Source organism: Aptenodytes patagonicus, chromosome 1 (genome assembly GCF_965638725.1).
Source record: "Aptenodytes patagonicus chromosome 1, bAptPat1.pri.cur, whole genome shotgun sequence".
Lineage (NCBI taxonomy): Eukaryota > Metazoa > Chordata > Aves > Sphenisciformes > Spheniscidae > Aptenodytes > Aptenodytes patagonicus.
The window spans coordinates 183,695,695-183,714,863 of record NC_134949.1 but is presented as its reverse complement, the minus strand read 5'-3'; the positions used below and the strand labels follow the sequence as shown (position 1 = coordinate 183,714,863).

The following is a 19,169-nucleotide window of genomic DNA, read 5'->3' as shown; positions in this document are numbered from 1 at the left end:
ACCTATCTGTCATGCATCTCTCTCATATCTTCATCAACATATTTTAGTATATCTTCTCATAAATCCTGTGTATGTTACGTATATAGTATGATCCACGTTTCACCGGTGGGGGAGGGAGTGGATTTTAAGAACAGGGAATACATAATTCTCCCAGGTTATACATGAAAACCGGGGAAACAAAGGGATTGAATCTTGGTCAATCTGAACTGTCCACCCATACAGCAGAGTGCAGCTGGATCTCACTGTAGGATGAAGTCAGAATAAATCTGGAACGTACAGGTGGACCCAAGAAATACGAAGTACTCCTAGATCCTGTAACACCGATTTGTTTTGTATCCCAGGTTAACATTTTAGACACTAAACCATTCCAACTATGTGTGATTCAAGCCAGCTGTTTTGCCTGAACAGGTATATTTTTTGCCACTGAGAATTTATTTTCTTATTGATCATCATATTAAACAGCATTCAGACTCACTTGCAGTTCATGTCTTACTGTAATTAAATCCTGAACAACATAGATGTGCATGTAGACTTCTTTTTCTCTTTTTGAGGGGGAGGAGTTCTTTCATTATGTTTCCAATAAAAGGAGATCAAAAAAGTTGAAAGTCTGAACTGTTGATGATTTTATGTGTCATTCCATTATAGTCTTGATAGTCTGACTTAAGAAAAGGATAAATGACTTAAATATTAATGTTTATCAGAGTCTTAAGATTCTTGCCGTTTGAATTTATATAAGGGAAACTGGGCACGGGCAAGTTTAAAACACGCAAGCTAAAACCCTAATTGTGTTACTATATCCACTTAAAAGAATCACCTCTGCAACGCTTAAAAACAGGCATGTTTATTTTTGCACAGTGACATTTTCAGGACTCAAATTCCTTAAAAACAAGTTATGTCAAACAAAACCAGGTTACGAGTTTAACATTGTGCTCTATGTCTTCACTTGCATTCTATACACACATGTCCAAGGTATAAGAGAATCCTGGTAAGAGCATAACATTCAGTAAACTGCTCTGCAAATATTGCAAAACTTAGGACAGCTTAATTGAATGTATTTACAACCATATTTGTACATTTCCATATTGTATTTATTCTCTTACATTCCAAACCATTGTACACTTATTTTGCTCTGTAGTTCCTTACCATACTAAATATACTCATACCTCAACATCCCAAGTTACTTCTTAAATACTAGTTTTGTTTTCAACTAAAATTTCAAAACTTCTGACTGGACCAGTTTGACGCAAAAGTCATATAATACATCTGCAAACAATTGCACTCTCATATGACAGCACTGGAAAGTTCATATTTATGACATACTGCTAACCACATCATTCCTACTTCAACTATGTCCCACTTGCAGGGAAGACTCAGCCCTCGATTTCCAGTCTCTTACACCGAGCAAGCAGCGTAATCTGATACAAGCTCTTTTGGTATGCAAGATGAAGGCAGAAGCTTTTCAGTTAAAGAATAAGTCATCCATTAGCATAAATCTGCTGACACTATATGTTGATTTGACCATTCTAGAAAAATTACTACTCATTTTTTTGTTTTGGTTTCGTTTTTTTTCCAGTTAATGAACTCCTCCATTCTGTGCATAACAGTTACTTCTGTGCCATTTTAGTTGTGACTCTTCTTCTGTTTAATTCTAATTTTACAATTAATTATAATTTATGACAATATAAATTAGTGAACATACACTGAAATTAAAAAGTACATAGATCTTATCTGCCTATTGTTTGGAGGGTTTTTTCAGGGTTTTTTTTGTTTTTCTTTTGTTTTTTATGGTTGCTTTTCAGGAGGGAAGAAGGAAAAAACAGCAGTCAAGCAAGTAAAGTTCATTGAAGTCCTTCGTTTCATTTTCTTTATAATTTTTTTTTTTTTATGACTCTAAGTGAGTTCCCTAATGTCAACTAAACATAACCAAGGATATCTTAGTTTTCTGCCATAGAAAATGTGTTTTTAAAAGATTATGTGTTGTGTAATCTCATTCTAGCAGAATCCTGCCATGTATTTTTCTGCAACGTTCCTCACACATAAACATGTGTTACGTAAACATCTTAAATAAAATAAAGCCACAATCTGAAAAATTGAATAAAAACCAAGCATCTGAATTTAAAGAGCAAAGAAAATGGTCTGTGATTTTAAGAAGTGCTAAACATTGACAGTTTACAATGAAATGAACAATGAATCCATTGGTTGTTCAGAACTGCACAAAGAAAGATCATGAACTCGCATAAAAACAACAAAGGGATTTAACTACAATAGCTGCACAACGGATCTGTTGTTTCAAAAGTTGCCTTTAATCACAAAAAGTATATTTCTTAAATTATGTCTATATACATGGAGTTAGTAAAGAATATGTAGTATGGTGTAAACTATTTGCGAGGTAAATGATAACATGGATAAATCTATAAGAATGTCAAGCAGATTTACAATTTCAGACAAATCATACTATTTGGTATTTTTCTACAAATCATTGTTGGGATTTCTACTAATTTAGGTGCCTAAATCTGGTTTAGTCACATTGGCACCTTTATGAATCTAAGAGGAAAACCATGCATCTCAAGCGGGTGATTTATTTGTATGCCTGTATTCGTATGAGATGAACCATCCGGTGGGAGGTGTCTGTTTTTCTGCAGTTTTTCTCTTCCTCCAGAAGGGCCTGGAATAACTAATACCCATTGATTACAGCAATCTAATGAATCTAATGTTTTTAAATAATCCTATTTTATGTTGTTAAGGCTTCTAAAGTTTAATTATATGGACACATTTTGCAGCTTACCATGTTAAATTGCTCCCTAATCCTTGAAATCTAGCTGGATATCTAAACCTTAGGTAACCAGGAGCTGCAGCTACAATTTCCTGAATACTTTTTCTCCTTCTAGGTTAATGAAGAGATATCTTTTCCTTCTTTTGCATGTCATTTGGCAGCTCAAAATTATCCACTCTCCGAAGATCATAACATTGCTTGATTTCAGAGCAGGGAAATTGTTTTTGTCCATAGTTGTTTTGTCCATAGTTTGTCCATAATTGAGTCTTGCACTTATGTTCTAAAAGGAATTCCTGTCATAGTTATTTGAAATAAATGTTTGTGTAGCCAGTTCCTTCTAGGCATTTATCAGACTTCAGAGATTCATCTCACCCAACTTAAATATTTATCTTAAGAAATGTAGGTGTCCACAGTGTGAATGTCTGCATCTGAACTAGTCATTTTAGGCACCTTTTGAAGTCAATGGAGAGAAACACACTTTTAAAGTGTGATTTATTTCACCTCTAGAATGAAATGAATCATGTCCTAGAAATTCTGATTTTGCTACTCTAGCTATAAGAAAAAGCTTAGGATGTATAATTCTGATGTGGACATTTACACAGTAGATATCTATATTTGAGAACACTCTATATTAATGAAATAAAGAACTGGATATTCATTCATTCAGCCTGCTATTGCAAGTCTTCTTTCTCTTTTTCCTTTCATATGGGACAAATGCCCATTTTCAATTAATTGATATCCTGGAAAATATACAGATGTAGAAACAAGGAAAAAAAAAAAAAAACTAAACCCCGATACACTCCTTTTCCACACTATGCTTACATGTCAGATTTTCCACTACGTGACTGAAATATGCCGTCCAAACGTTTACAGAATTGCACTTGGAAACATTTTAACATTAAATAGAAAAACAAAACCAAGAACTCTATATTAGGCAATAGCAACTACTGTAGGTGATTTTTTTAATAACTCTGCTGAGTAAGGGTGGTTTACTCATGACTTGCTTACAGAACAAATTTCTGACTGAAGTGAAGCACAATAGCTAATTTTCATGATAAAGAGGATCTCTCCAAGTTAGCATTTCTCATACTTAACCATATCATACCAGTCTTAATAAGTATTGATTGACTGTGCTCTCACACCTATGTTCACTATATGTGTCATTCATTGGACAATCAAGGTTAATATTTTCAAGCTTAAGCAACTGAAGTAAAACATTTTTAAATTCAGCCTTTCTTATCACCCAGGTGGGTTGCAAAATGCCACCTTCAAATATCTAATGGCACTGGGTGCATATATATATATATATATATATATATGAGGGATCATGGATTCTATTTGCCCACACACAAGCACCTAATATCATCTGGGATACTTTAGAGCTTCCCATTTGAACTTCTGTTGCCACTCCAAAATTTTATCTGTCATACCTGCCAGAGCCTGGTGTGGATGTCTTAGGTAATTTTGGGCATCTTGGATGGTATTAGACACTTGTATGGGGGAAACTAAACTGAATGCTCATCTACTTAATTTAAGTATCTCACCTTTGGAACAATATTTCTTCCTGGAGGCCTTCAAAGGCAGCCCTCTCCAGTGACTTTTGTTGGGGACAGCCTTTACATTAGAAATAGTTCACTAAGGATACCAGACTTTACACACAAGCTAGCCGTCTAAGTGAACAAGGCTGAATGTGCTCCTGGTTCACAGACCTAATTCTGAAGAGTACTAGACTTCTGCAAAAGCAATTTTTTTTATTTTTTTTTTAATTTATTTTTTAAGCATCATGTCATCATGGAAAATCTGGGGAAATATGGGGGTGACAGAAGTGTAAGTTGCTTATATCTCAGCTTTGACTGCTTTTCAAACCCTTAGAGGGTGATGGATTTGGCAGCTCCACAGATCCCTAAGGGGAAGCTGTGGATAGCCAGTGATTACAGAACATATTGTTCCCTGTCACTACATTTCTTACCTTTGCTAGTAATTTTCTTTATGGTTTAATTTCCAACAGTTGCAGTCCTGCACATGGAAATCAAAAGTTTTGCTGATTTAAGGATTTTGAGCAGTCTCTCTGCCCCTAAGTGTACCTAATCCCCATGTACTATGAAGCAGAACTATAATGAGGTAATTTGCAATGAAATGTAAGGTTATGCCAATTTGAGCAGCTTTACACTGGATTTAGAATAAGGCTGAAGAATAATTATTCTGCTGAATATTTTATACATTCTCATTTATGTTAGAACAGATATATTGCATGGACAATCTATTTTTAAACAGAAATATTTCTGAAGTTACTTTTACATCTTGAGATTCTCTTCTGAGTTGGCAGCAAGCCTGTATTACCTAGTTTATGTACATCTGCTTGGTACAGTAGATGCAAAAATGTCCAAGAACTTGATATTCTCAGAATTTAAAGTATGTAGCTAGTTATTGACTTCTAAAATATATTTGAGCTACTGTTTTTCAATATTGAGATTTTAAGTATTACTTTGGGATAAATAACAATTTTTCTTCTTTTATGGTAAATGTACAAAGTCAAGTCCCTATTTTACAAGAAAGAATATAAGAAATTACTGCTTTCAAATAGTAACTCAATTTATGAGCCAGTAGATTGGTTGCAAAGTTATTTCCCTAAAATCAAATTGCTTCTGTTGGGAACAAAATGTAGTACCCTTGGGGAATGTCTTCTTGCAAGTAACAAAGATCTGTATCCCTAATATTCTTTGTACATTTCTGAGATACTGTTATTCTGTTGTATTGTACTTCACACAATATTTTCTATTCTGATATTTTGATAAAATTATACTGATTACACTGGATGCTGTATTTGGTAGGAAAGCTAACTTTGAATCAAACTTCTACCAAGGTTGGAAATATGCTCTGTGAGCAATCTGGGATCCTGATTTCTATTTGTGCATACCACACAGAAGCTTTAAATGTGAGTTGTAAATATTGCATTTGATATTTTATTCACTCAACAGGAGATGTCCTTTGGATTAGGAAAAATCTGGGGACAATGGGACACATTCACAAACATGAACATCTACAAGAGATCTGGATGCCAGCACTGGGATCATGATAAATTGTGCATGACTAAACACACAGTTTTTTAAAGTTGGAGTAATCTGTGAATAGTTGGAAGCTCTCTATTAAAAATATTTACTTTTTAGAGAGTTTACATTTCTTTTTTCAATGTGTAGATCTTTAAAAGACTGAAGACATACCAAAGAAGTTTTACTTTGGAAAAGAAAAATAAACCTTTCTTTTTTATGTCATGCACATCCACTTTCCATATAGCATGGTAAGGAACTGGTTACCAGTATGGTCTACTATTATACTTGCTGCTTTCATCAGAAACAATTCTGTGGGAAAACGTGCCTAATGGTAGAAAGCCTCTGCAATATAAACAGAAACTGGGGGTGGGGAGGGGAGAAAAGTGAGAAAGCACTATGGTACAAAGAGCCAGTGTGCAGTGGGATTGTGAGCATATAAAACTAAACACAGGTGTATGTATGGGAGATGCTAATGGCAAAAAAGTGCACCATGTCCTGTTCCAGGCTGTGACTTTGATATAGGTAAATAGGTTTATACTTGGTTTTGTACCATCAAATTCCAGATATGCACATAGGCAAATGTCTGAGTTTCCCACAGTATGACAGAATTATTCATGTAATTTATTACTGCTATTTGATAACAGTTACAAGAGCTTTTTTTAAGCCTTTGCAGAAATGCCTTCTCTATTTATTCCTAATGAAATAACTAACACAAATTCATAGATAACAGGATACATTTTGTTATGCCCAGTCCATTATGAGCACAGTAATAAGGAAAGACTTCTAGAGTGTGAATTCTGTTGTGGAAAACCTGTATTTTATTCATAATCACAGTGCACAGTGTTTCTGGTGTTTGCTCATGGACATCAAGGTCTGAGCCATTAAAACTTGCATAACTTCAAACTCATTTTTGAGTTATCTTGATTGAAGTAATTGAAAAGTGTTTAGGTCATTGACAAATATATTCAAGGGAATTTATTTGGGCCTTCTAAACATATAAAACAATCTGAATAATATATAGAGCTTTCTAGATACATTTTAACATGAGCACTTTTTAAATAATGGTCAATTGATGGCAGTTTCCTGTAGAAGAGAATGATACTCAAGGAAATAATCCTTTGCCTATGCCAAAATGGTTCCCTTATGTCAATTAATGTTAGCTTAACAGAGTAACATTATGAGACAGGCAACTCCCTGAAAGCATCCTTAAATTGCCTTAATAACCAGTTTCATATGATTAGAAGTCTGTTCTATATGCAAAAGTTTTTTTTTTTTTTAAATTTACTTTTGCTTTTAAACAATATTAGTAATTTGATTGCAAGAACACATATACAAATATGTATTGAACAATTATAATTAAAGCCAAAGTAACAATATTCTTACCTTCAGATCTTTTTATTGCCTTATTTGTGGCTTTGATTTCAATGCACAAATTTTCCATAAAATTGGACCATAAAAATGTCAGTAATAAAGAGCTCTAGTAAATAATGACTATTAAATGACATTTTTCTATGTAGATCTTTATTAATACTGATTATATTTCTAGAATCCCTCACTGTCAATAATAAAAACTCTAAATGTAAAAAATAACTTAAAGGAAATGTCCAAAACTGCAAGGTAATCAACAGTTCCATAAACAATAGAGGATCGTAAGATTAGTCTTTCTTTTGCAAAATGGATTATTTCAAACTATTATATTGGTAGAAACAAATTTAAAATGACACCCTCAGAGTCATAGGAAAAGATTTACCTATTTTGCTTGATCAGTTTTTCTATTGAGTTCAACTTGAATTATTCCATATTTATAAAGCCTCTAACATTCTCTAGAAAATTATATTCTTGGAGTTTAACTATGTAGCATTTTGGAAGGAATTAAATCAGGAGACTAATTCATTTGAAAAACAGAGACATAATGTTATGGTATTTTTCTTGATTTTGTTTACTTAAACAATCAATCAAAACCCTGCAAAAATGTAATTTCTTCTACGATTTCTTTAATAATTGTGTTAACAAACATTAACAGCACTGCCACAGCTATAAGACTGATAAGATTATTCCCTCTTCTGGGGAACCCACTTATTTTGTCTTTTGGGTACTATTTCTATAAGCACTTCAAAGATAACTAGCTGCTTTTGTGATTTTTCCTTCTTTTTTTTTTTTTTTTTTTTTTTTTTTTGAGCAGCAAATGTTTTATCCTCACTAGAGAAATTATCAATGAAAGGAAAAAGAGAAAAGGAAATTCTGCATCACAACTGGCTGTCACTGATCTATAACGTCCCAATGGATTTGAAAAGAGTTCGTTAGGGAAACTGAAGAAAGAGCATAGACTTGATTTCTCTGTGTCCATCCAAGCTTTGAGTATAAATCCTCAGGCACAAGAATGAACACTTTCTGCCAGTGTTGTTTTCTCTATCTTCATATAAAAATCTGTACAGACTCATCCATTTAAAAACAGCTTTTCTAGCACTCATGTCCTTGACCTTCCTCCTATCTCAAAACCAGTGGCAGCAAGAAGGAAATTAATAAAACAATAAAAAACAAAAGAAAAGGACTTTTTGACACATAGAGAAATGCAAGGCTTCTCAGTAGTCCCAGAGTACCTTAATTTTAATTACCCCAGACGACCTTAATTTTAATTACTTTTACTTATGTTTGATTAATACAGAAAATGTTCATATATAAGGATGGGCAACAATAGGAAAAAAATGGGTCTAACTCCCATATATAAATACAGGCTAATGTGAAACAGACTTTCTAGTAAAACTGGTTGACATTCTGGAAAAAAAAAAGCAAGCTACAATGAATAAAAAAGAATTGGAAAGATACAGAAAATGCTAACATTTTAGAACATACTTAGAATATTAAAATACAAAATTTACAAGCAGCATTTTGAGGAATTTAATTATTGATTTCACTGAAATTAATATTTGTTGCAGATCTGATTCCACTGTGATTTTCATACTGTGAAATCAAAGGGATTATTTGAGAGAAAAGGTACCATGCTAGATTAACAATGATGACATAATCCAGTTTTTGAAAAGACATCTGCTTTTCCTGTAAATGTAATATTGTTTAGCACAACTCAGCCTTTCAGGAGCAATTTTAACTCTTATATGTAAAAAAGGGATCTTAATGGATCACAGAAACCAAGATCAAGATTATATACCATTTTGATTTAAATCCATTCACTTTGAAGTCAAAGGTAAAACTATTTTTTTTTTTTAATAAGAGCAAACACAATGGAAAGAAAAACTTAAAATTTAATAAAAAAATTCTCCCTAAATTCTGTTTAGAAGAAACTCCAGAACATATTGATGTAGGTGTATAATAGAATCTGAAAGCCAAATTTGGCTCTTATTGTGGCTAGATTTTACCTAATCTAAATAAAACAAAGTAATAATTTTATTCTTTCAGTATAAGAGAAGTGGAGTAGTCTGAAAAATTTCACATGAGAATAACATTTTATTCTGGATAAATAAAGGAAATTGAGAATAAAAAATAAAATTGAGGATAAATTAAGGATAAAAATGATCAAGGCACAGAAAACAAAACTGTCATGGATTGCAATTAATAGAAGTGATCCTTTTTTGAAGGTCAGTATATAGGCGGAGTAATCATATTTGTATTGTGTATGAATATAATGTAATCAAAAGGAAGTTCTGGGAATAGAATTAAAATTCAATTTCTAAGTTCATTAGGTATCTGTAGGAGAACTGAATGCTAATGTCTATGTTTAATTGCAATTGTAATTCTAGAATCTTCTTGGTTTGGTCTCAGAAGCTTAAGTTTGTGTGAAGCAAAATTTGTAGAGGGGTAATATCTTTTATTCAACAAGTTATAGTTGGGGAAAAATGGACATGCTTGACTGTGGAACAAAGACTAATTGCAATTCAAAAGCCAACTGACTGTGGAAAACTAATATTAAAGATTTTGCAACTGATTTCTAATTAGGATAGAGAAGCATATAAAGAGATTTAAACCAGTATACTTAGGCTTCAGAACTGAAGTTCAGTTTGTGTCAGGAAACAAAGATCTCCATGCATGCTGATGCTGTTAGAAGGAAAGACACATCTTCAAATCACATGTCCCAAGTAGGATGCTGTATGTATTTTTTAATCTTGTATGGTTTTGAAGTTTTCCACTAGTAAAACTCTTTTAATTACAACCAGAATTCCTCCCAAAATTGCTAGTGACAGAGGACTGTGAGGTTTCTGCTTTTGGACCATGAAATGTTTCCTAAAGGATCAGCAAGGCTTTAAAGAAGAGGTATACTTGGTAGTCCCGGTCCCAGGGCCTGTGCCCCCCTGAATAGCACAGTTTCATGTTCCATTAGTGGCCTTAGGATTCTAACTGATTCAGCTAAGAAGATAGAAAGCATCAACGTCAAATCTACTGCCAAGGCAAAAGCTTAAAGTATCGTTACTGCCACAAATGATCAACCCTAAAGGGAAGCACAGATGACACTAGTATTTTACCATATGAACTTTATTAGATCAAATAGTCTAATTTTCCTTATTCCACTTGCATTTATTCTGAATTCCCTACTTGCTGTTATTCTTAGTCATAAGTGGAAAGTCATAAATTGGCAGCTCTAATCAGGCAAAGTCGTGTATGTATGAGCGTCAGAAAGAAATAAAATGTAGTATTTTTATCCCTCTTGAAATGTTAGAAGAGGTTCTATAGTCACGGTTCATCTGTTACATGATGCAGTGAAGGAACAGTATCAATTTTCCAGCTTTTCATGAGCTTCCAACATGCAGAAGATGCATTAAACAATGAGATCAGAGCCCACATGCTTAAATTGAATATAAGGTTAAGAAAGAATTAGGAAAGTGTTCTTTTGACTCCCGCATTTGCAACAAAGCCCCAGTGCAGCCAAAGGATTGCTTTGTGTATAATTCGATTAAACACACAAACTTCCCCTTCAGTAGACTCACTTATAAGATATGTTAACACTGGCAAGGAGGTACAATCTGAAGTTACAAAAAAAAGTCATATTGGAGGTTTGCTTTTAGTTTTGTTTTTCTTCCTACTGTAAAGCAACAGCTCAGTCATTATGAATGAAACTTGAATATCCAGACTTTTCTACCTCTTCCCTTCAGTAAGAACTAAACTGCCTGTTTAAATGAGAAGGCCATAACCCTTCTGAAGACAAGACCTGAACAGAAAAATTTTATATTACTACCTACTTTTCTCTTTTAAAAAACACAGTTTAAAAGTGATTAAATGTACTTTGATGTTTCTGCAGTTAAAACTTTTGTGGCCACGAAAACTGTTCTCGTGTTCCCTCCTGCTCCTTGTGTAGAGCTGTCCCTTGATTATCCAGTTCTGCAGGACACATTCGTGAGAACAGTACCTGAACTTACTTCTCCATGTTCACATATTTATGCCTTCAACAGACTGATTTTTTTTCTTGTTCACTGACTGTGAACAGTTTTTATGCTTTTATGGGGCATAAATACTCAATCTTTCTCACTTCCAAACTTCTTCAAGTTTGTGATCAACAGAGTATTCACTGTGTAAATCTTTGTTCTCATGAAGTTATCATTCTTGTTGTCTGATAGAAAAATAATCATTTCACAGTTAGTAAAATCCTAAGCAGTGCTGAAAAAGTCATGGTTGTTTGATGACTACAACACAGGCACCAGCTCTTCCAATATTTAGGGAAGCCATCTGCAGAAAAAAAGATACAAATTAACTGAACAGGAACAAGCCATGCAAGAGATTGCCAAAGTGCTGTGTCAACGATATTCTAAAATGGTCAAAATTAATGGGAGTATAAACCACTAAAAATAAATACAACCCACAATATCCTAGTATTGTAGTTTTAAGGTTACTTACTCACATCTGACATCTTTCACTTGAAAGTGTGAGAACAGGAAAAAGAAGGAGTGATTTTAGAGCTGTCATCAGTTTTGTGAACTGTTGATATGCAAGGGGTTTCTATAATCTGTAGACTGTAGCTAATGCTTCCACTTTAGTCCCTGAGGCAAGGTCAAGGTTACTAATACCAAAATTTTATGGTTCCAGTATTCCTAAACAGGTTCAAGTGTCCTTTAGAATAAGTTTGGCAGCTTTAGACACTATTCAGGACAACACGAGGATTAATAACTTTAGGAGACCGGATCTTGCTGAAACTAACACAGTACAGTCAGCTTATATGGTATGTAATAATAATAGTAATGATAGTACACTTGTTTTAGGATAAGATCATGCTTTTGAAGTATGTACTTTTCTCACTAACTTTAAGGGGTACTTAGGGTGACTAATTCAGAAGTAAACATCTACACTGGTGGAACAAATTACTTTTTCAGAAAGTCTTAAAACAGAATTAATATCAGAAAGTGTTGAAATAATCCTTTGGGTTTTTTTAAGGCTTTGCTGTGAACCCAAATCTTTCCAAGCACTACTGTGACATAATAAAATACATCCCTTCTACAAGCAAATCACCAGTCCCCAGCTTCTTGCATTATATCACTATTTCTATTATACCTATTAATTTTTATATGATCCAATATTAGGAACTTACATACAGGTCAAAATTTCAAAATATCCATCAAACAGAAGATAATGGTATTGAAGAATGAAATGAAAACTTGACTTTCTACATAAAATAAGCAAATTTTCATATGAAGGATCTTCAGGACATGCTGGTTACCAATTAAAATTCCAGATCCATTTTGATACTTTTTATGACATTTCTTCTACATGAAGAAAGATGAAAAAAAAATAATTTGCTATAGAAATTGAACAGAACAAGAATTTTGTCTGAAAGGTAACAAGATAATATTTCTAATGACTGCTTATTCTGTCTTTTTCCAGTTTCTTAGGATCTAAATCTCTTTTTTCTGTCTTCAGAGGAAACTCCTTACATAATAGCTGATAAAATACTAGGACTATTTTTAAAGTTATGGCAACCTCAGATACCAGATTTTTTTTTCAGAAAAGTAATGTTTTTATGTACAACTATCAAAATATGTTACAGATGAAAAAAATAAAGACTTTATGATTACCTGTGTCCATTCATTATTTTGAGGATCATATGCTTCCATAGTGTTCAGGTATGTTTGACCATCATAGCCACCTACTGCATATAATTTGTCACCAAGGAGACAGACACCAACAGCATCTCGAGGCATACTCAGTGGAGCCACCATTGTCCATGTATCAGTTTTTGGATCATACCTGAGGAAAGAGAAAGGAAACTGAATGTCCAGGGAGAAGATAAATGTGAATTCATGCTGATCTTCCTTGAAATATAGTCTTTTTTTTTTTTTTTTCTTTTTTCTGGGGCAAAAAAAAAAAAATCCTTTAGCATCTTATCCAAAATATTCTAACAGCAAAAAGAAAACATACAGATTTATTGTGTTCCCAATTCAAACCTCTAAATGTTGATTAGGAACTTTTGTTCAGCTAACCTTTTGGAATAAACTAAGGTATTTGTGGGGTAAGGTGTCATAAAAAGAGATTTGAGAAGGATATAAGAGCAATAGCTGGATGTATGTCTATTTTTATATATATATTTTAAATAGGATATTTCTTGTAGCATATTAAAAATATTCTTTCTAAAATTATATTACATTATATTTTAATTTCTAAAATTATACTATACAATGTTCATAGCCAGAAAACCTCCCTAAGAATTCAGGGGATATGTTTAACTGCATTAGAGTTAGATTCTCCTCCTGATATTTGCTCAAGTGAAGAGAGTAGTACCTGTTTTAGGTCATTAATCACCATAGAATTTTTAAAACTGAAGGCAAAATTCCTTTTGTATAATTATAGTAATTTAAAAATTAAACATTTAGCCTAAGCCATTAATTTAGGTATTCATTAACAATATAAAAATTAGGTAATTTCAGAAGGCATTCCATTGTGTGTGTTTTAGACATCTGTAAAATAGAAATGAATCACCTTTTGATAGTGTCTCTCAGTTTGTTTCTAAGGATGTATGGAGTATCAGGTTAAACTAGATACCTCATTTTTAGATGACAAATATTGCTAAAATAGAATACTGTATCACAGTATGTTAGAATTAATTTCATCTGTCCTTAAGCATCTCTACTATGTAGTAGAATCACTTGATAATCAGTGGAAAAAAATAAACAGTTTAAGAATATAAATCCTTTGACTGACTTTAGTAATTTGCTTAAGCGTAAGGTAGATCAAACTTTGAGCATGATAATTTCACTAAAATAATTATAAAGGAACTCCATAATGGCTAAAAATCTTATTTATTTACAAGTCCTCTAACTACTATATTGTTTTATAAAATTAGGCATCAAACCACTTTCTCCTACACCTTTAAGAGACAGTATTAGCTGTAAGTTCATTTTTCGGGGGGAGTCAAGTTCTTTCAACATATTTTCTTGTAGTCTAAACTTTATTAACTAGAAGCTGATAAACCTACAGAAAGTTGTATATACATACACTTTACAAAAAGGAAAATTCTAGGTTTTTACTACAAAAGCTGACTATAAGAGCCCCTGTAACTATTTCAGTCATTCATATTTTCAATAAGCAACTGGTAGGAATACTGTTATAAGTCCCACATTATATTTGAACAATGGAAATTTTTTAAACTTTTTAATATAGATATTGCAACAATGATGTTACAGTGCTTTGCTTGTAACATGACCTTCAGATCAGACAATAACAGAATTGTCTTTAACCTTGATTAAATTGTTCTTGACAGCTAAATACATTTTAGGAAAAAAATCTACTCATCTACTGGCTGCTAATCCTTCTGGCTTTATTTGGACTTCTCAGAAAATAAAATGGTAAAATGTTGTATTCAACTTTTTATGTCTAAAATGCCATTAAATTGATTGTGTTGTTAATTTTCCTTTCTTTTTAAAAATTTATTTATTTTATTTATTCACATTCTTTCATTTTGCTATCTTTTCTTAAGAAATTTTGAGTTAAATACCTAGATTTGTGATAAATGTCTTTTAAAACTTGAGAGGAAAATACTTTAAAAGAGTGACTGAATATGTGGAAGGGAAATGCACATGTAACGACAAAAAAAAAATAATTTTGAGTGAATTTTTTCAAAGACTGTGTGACTTTTTCAACAACAACATCGTATGCGTCTAGCTGAAAGAGTTTCACGACCAGTGAAATGCACCAGCATGCACTGTATCTTCACCTGCCTAAAAGCAATAAATTTTAATAGACTCTTTGATATACTACTTTTGAATTACAAGGGCCAAGGTGAGGAGCTGCAAAAGAAGGAAAACTAAATACAATTTACATCTTTGGACTTTTTTTTTTTTCCCCAATAAACAGGTAAGCAAAGGCTAAACAGAATTCTTATAACTCAATTCTGTCAACAAAATAGAACTGCACAAGAACTTGTTTTTTGTAATTGCCAGAAAAATGTCTGAGATTTCTTATATCCCTTCTTCTGCTAAAAACAAGTGTACATTTCATCTTTATAATAACTAGGTATGCCCTAGGGTGAGAAGGGTTATGATAAAAGTTCCTGAATGTGGAAAGAAATAAATTTGAAATCAAGGTGAGACGAAGGGGAAAAACTATAGATCACTTGCTTATATATTTAATAGCTGTCAAGTTTGGAGTAACATTTTGAAAAGAAACCTACTTTATAAAATCTGCCAAAATATCTCCAAAATTTCATAATTCTTAAATAGGAACTAGTTATTTTATCTTTAAAAAGGAATACAACATTGTAGTTTCCCAGCTTGTGAAGAGCAGCCAAACATAACTATTATTTTGTTTTAGAATGCTTGAATCCATAGGAAATCCTTTACAATTGCATCAACCTTAGAAGAGTTCAAACTGGGAGTCCTAATTACTATTGAACAGGATTTTAACAGTAGCGTTTAAGAAACACATATCTGCTCTCACTAGATTTACATAATCTCAAAAATAAATTTTAAAACATTATGTATTGTTTAACAGTCTTCTGGGAGAAAATTGGTATTTGAATAAAGCACATCCTATCGGGCTGTATCAGAATGACAAAATGACTGAAGCAGAGACTCATTCCTGAAAAAGATTGATACCCTAGATGTTTACAGAAAGTAAAAGGTTAAGAAAGATATAAAATAAGTTGCTATAATAAACTTATTATTACTTACTAGTCTTTGGTTTCCTAAGTTATTGAGAAGTTCTTATTTTTTAAAGATGATGCATTATTTTTGAATGTAAAAATAGACACATTAAATCACATCCCAGCCACCTTATAAACTTATCAATCACACGGAGGGCCATGAGAGTTTTTTTATGTTTTAGTGGAGTCTACCGGTTAATTTACATCCACTCTACGCAAGGTAATAGCCTTACAAGTTCTGATTTGTTAGTCCCAACTTTTAGTCTGGAAGCTAACTGCCCATGAAGTACATTATCCACATTTTTTGCTATCAGTGCAAAAATACCTAGACGAGGAACACTGTATAATGTAATTCAGATACCAGTACATAAAATAGCTTAAGGATATGTGGTTTAGTTCATTGTTATAATCCCCCCTGAGAAAGACAAATGTGATGGGATGTGGTTTGTCTTCAACATCAGAAGGGTTTTCTTCTCAGAGACTGAAAAATGAAAGAAAAGCTCCCTTACAAGTACCAATAAGCAGAAGTAGTTGGAAAGATTTCATACTTATTAATATTATCACTAGTAGTCTTAATATAAATTTACTTCATTGAAAATTCTGGTTATTGTTCCTTATAAATAGAAGCTCACGAGGATAGGCCCTGTAAGTACAGGCATCATGGGATTTCTCTGATGAACTTTCTGTCTGTTGGAGATGAGAAGTAAAGTATTTGTCAGTCTGTGATCTTTGCTTACATACAGTAGAGATGGGAATGAGCCTAAGACTGAGCAAAATCATATGGATAACGTAAGAAGTAAGTTTTATTTTATAATTTTTGGATTACATATTGGGTAACTGGTAAATGCCAAGCCAGATTCAGCAGAAGCAATAATTGACATTTAATTAAAGATTAATCCCTTCAGAAAATAAATAGATAAATCTCTCCCAGCATCTATCTTTACTTGCATGTTAAGATAAACCAACTACTCAAACATATCTAACTTAACCTTTGCAACCTGTACATATTTGGACAGTGTATTTTTCCTTATTCTATTTTAAAGCATACAGAAACAGAAAAAAGTCAAACCTTCATGAAACATTTGAAGAGTACCTTCAAATTGAATGGTATAATCACTCCACCTGTGCCCTGCTGCCCTACTAGATATTCTTGAATTTGCAGAATATCCACTTGCAAAATTCAGGGTACTGTAAATACAGTGTGTAAGGCTTATATCAACACGTCAGGAAGTGGCAGTGTTGCTAAAGGACGCTACTGTCATGTACTGTAAATATCCATCACTTAAGCAGTTCTATATTTCTTCTTTGCTCAGCATGTTTTTAGAGTTACGAAATACTTCTAGACACAATTTGGCATTATGAAATTATTTCAAGTCTGAATTTTTATCTCTGCAAAGTTTAGTTTATGACTCTGCAGTGCGTAATATCGTGCCTTAAAAAAAAGATTTCTTAAATGAGGTGTGAAAAGAGTGGAGTCTTGTGTCCATGATAATATATTAGTACTGTGAAAAAAGGGGAAAGAAAATAACCTTCAAAGAGATTGTCTTCTACAAACCTCTATGGAATTTTTCAAGTAAGTAGTAAGTTGGCATTTCTTGAGGTAAAAACATCTGTTTAATTTTACCATCATTTAGCTAAGAAAATTATGCTACTGGGCATTACTTAGTATTTAAAAAATGCATGTATAATTGGATACCTTTCTACATAGTCCAGCAGTCGGGAACAATGGTTAGAAGCAGGAGCATCATGGCCTCCAACTGCATAAAGAAAGCCATCACATGTAGCCACTCCTACACCTCCTCTTCTCTTACACATAGGAGCACACATATTCCATTTATTTGTGTGAGGATCATAATATTCCATTGAACTCAAACATGAACTTCCATCCCGACCTCCAACTGAATATAACCTAAGAAAGTCCATGCAAATAAAAATGTTAATAAAACGAGAGCTCAGAACTGTAGAAATAAAATCAAGGATCATCTGGGGTTTTTATCTGACATCAGCAAACAGGAAAAAGAAAAAAATATAATCTCTCAAAATCATATGAATTTAATATGGTCAGCAAACATAGATGATTTTAATATTTTTACCAAATTCACATACTACTTAGTGCTTTGCCCACCTGAATAGAAAGGAAGATATTTTCTCTCCAGTAATGGATATTTTCATTCTTCTATTACAGCATATACTGCCAAGAGTGCCGTAAGTGACATACAGATTTGTCTCTATAGATTTATAAATCATGTAAGCAGGGTTGCTGCCTAACTGCTCATCATCTGTGAGGCGGAAGTGAAAGTGCTAACTTATAATTGGTAATCCAGACAAACCAGAAACATGCAATCCATTTATTATAGTTTCTCTGTGTTTTTATCATGCATCAAAGTAGTGGGAATTAGCCTGTCCTGTATTTTAATATTTTATCTTGTATAATTCTTTAATACTGAATAGATTCACAAGCTTCTAATTCTCCCTTCTTGAGGGGAAAAAAAAAAAAGAAAGAAAAAAAAAGAAGTACTGCATAAGCTCTGTATGCTAAAGTACAAACCATATGGAAAACTATAGTCAGTCTTTGATCTAGTATTCAGCCTATTCCACATATAAAACTGCCAATGGGAGGCTCATGTCCAGAATGAATTTTACACTTACAATATAGTAGAGATCAAATATGCAGTGCATTGCAGAAAAGAATATTGCGTTATGTTTTAAACACAGATTTTTAAAAAGTACTACCTCGGTTTCAAGGTTCTTGGTTATACTGAAGAAAGGTATTGCCCACACTAACATTAACATGTCTACTCAGCAAGTAAGAAAATGATACCCCCAGGCACTGTATGTTGATTTTCTTCATCAGAATATATTATGAGGATTGAGTTCTGTAGCGAAGTCATGGAAAACTTCTGAAAATATTTTAAAGTCGAAATGCAAAAATGTGGTTTAACAAAAAATATGTTGTGTTTGTAACTATCTGCAGGCAAGAAACTTGTTTCCTTCCTCCCTTTATAATGGTTCCTAGGAGGAAACAGTTCTGATTGTTCTTTTCCACTATTACCATGCTGCATTCATTTCTTATATGAATCCTTTTGCAGTCTGTTGCCTTTTCTACAGTGCCTGGAGATTAACTAATAGAAACACAGGCTATTTTAAAGTCCAGCCACTGAGCAATTTAGGATGCAAAAGCTGTCTGTGTGAAGCAATTACTCATTTGGAAGCTTTTACTGTCCTAAGCGCTCCATGAATTCAGAGCTACTTAAATGTGCTTTTACCACTA

General features: G+C 33.0%; 1 protein-coding gene across 1 annotated transcript in view; it reads right to left on the bottom strand.

The window, feature by feature from the left end:
* Positions 1-10,657: 10,657 nt before the first annotated feature.
* Positions 10,658-19,169, bottom strand: part of KLHL1 (kelch like family member 1) — a 266,155-nt gene continuing 257,643 nt past the window's right edge. The window contains exons 9-11 of the mRNA XM_076363042.1: positions 17,595-17,807; positions 12,837-13,008; positions 10,658-11,496 (exon numbers count right to left, since the gene is read on the bottom strand). Coding sequence (XP_076219157.1) covers positions 11,437-11,496; positions 12,837-13,008; positions 17,595-17,807 — 445 coding nt within the window. The 3' untranslated portion in view covers positions 10,658-11,436. The remainder of the gene's footprint in view (positions 11,497-12,836; positions 13,009-17,594; positions 17,808-19,169) is intronic.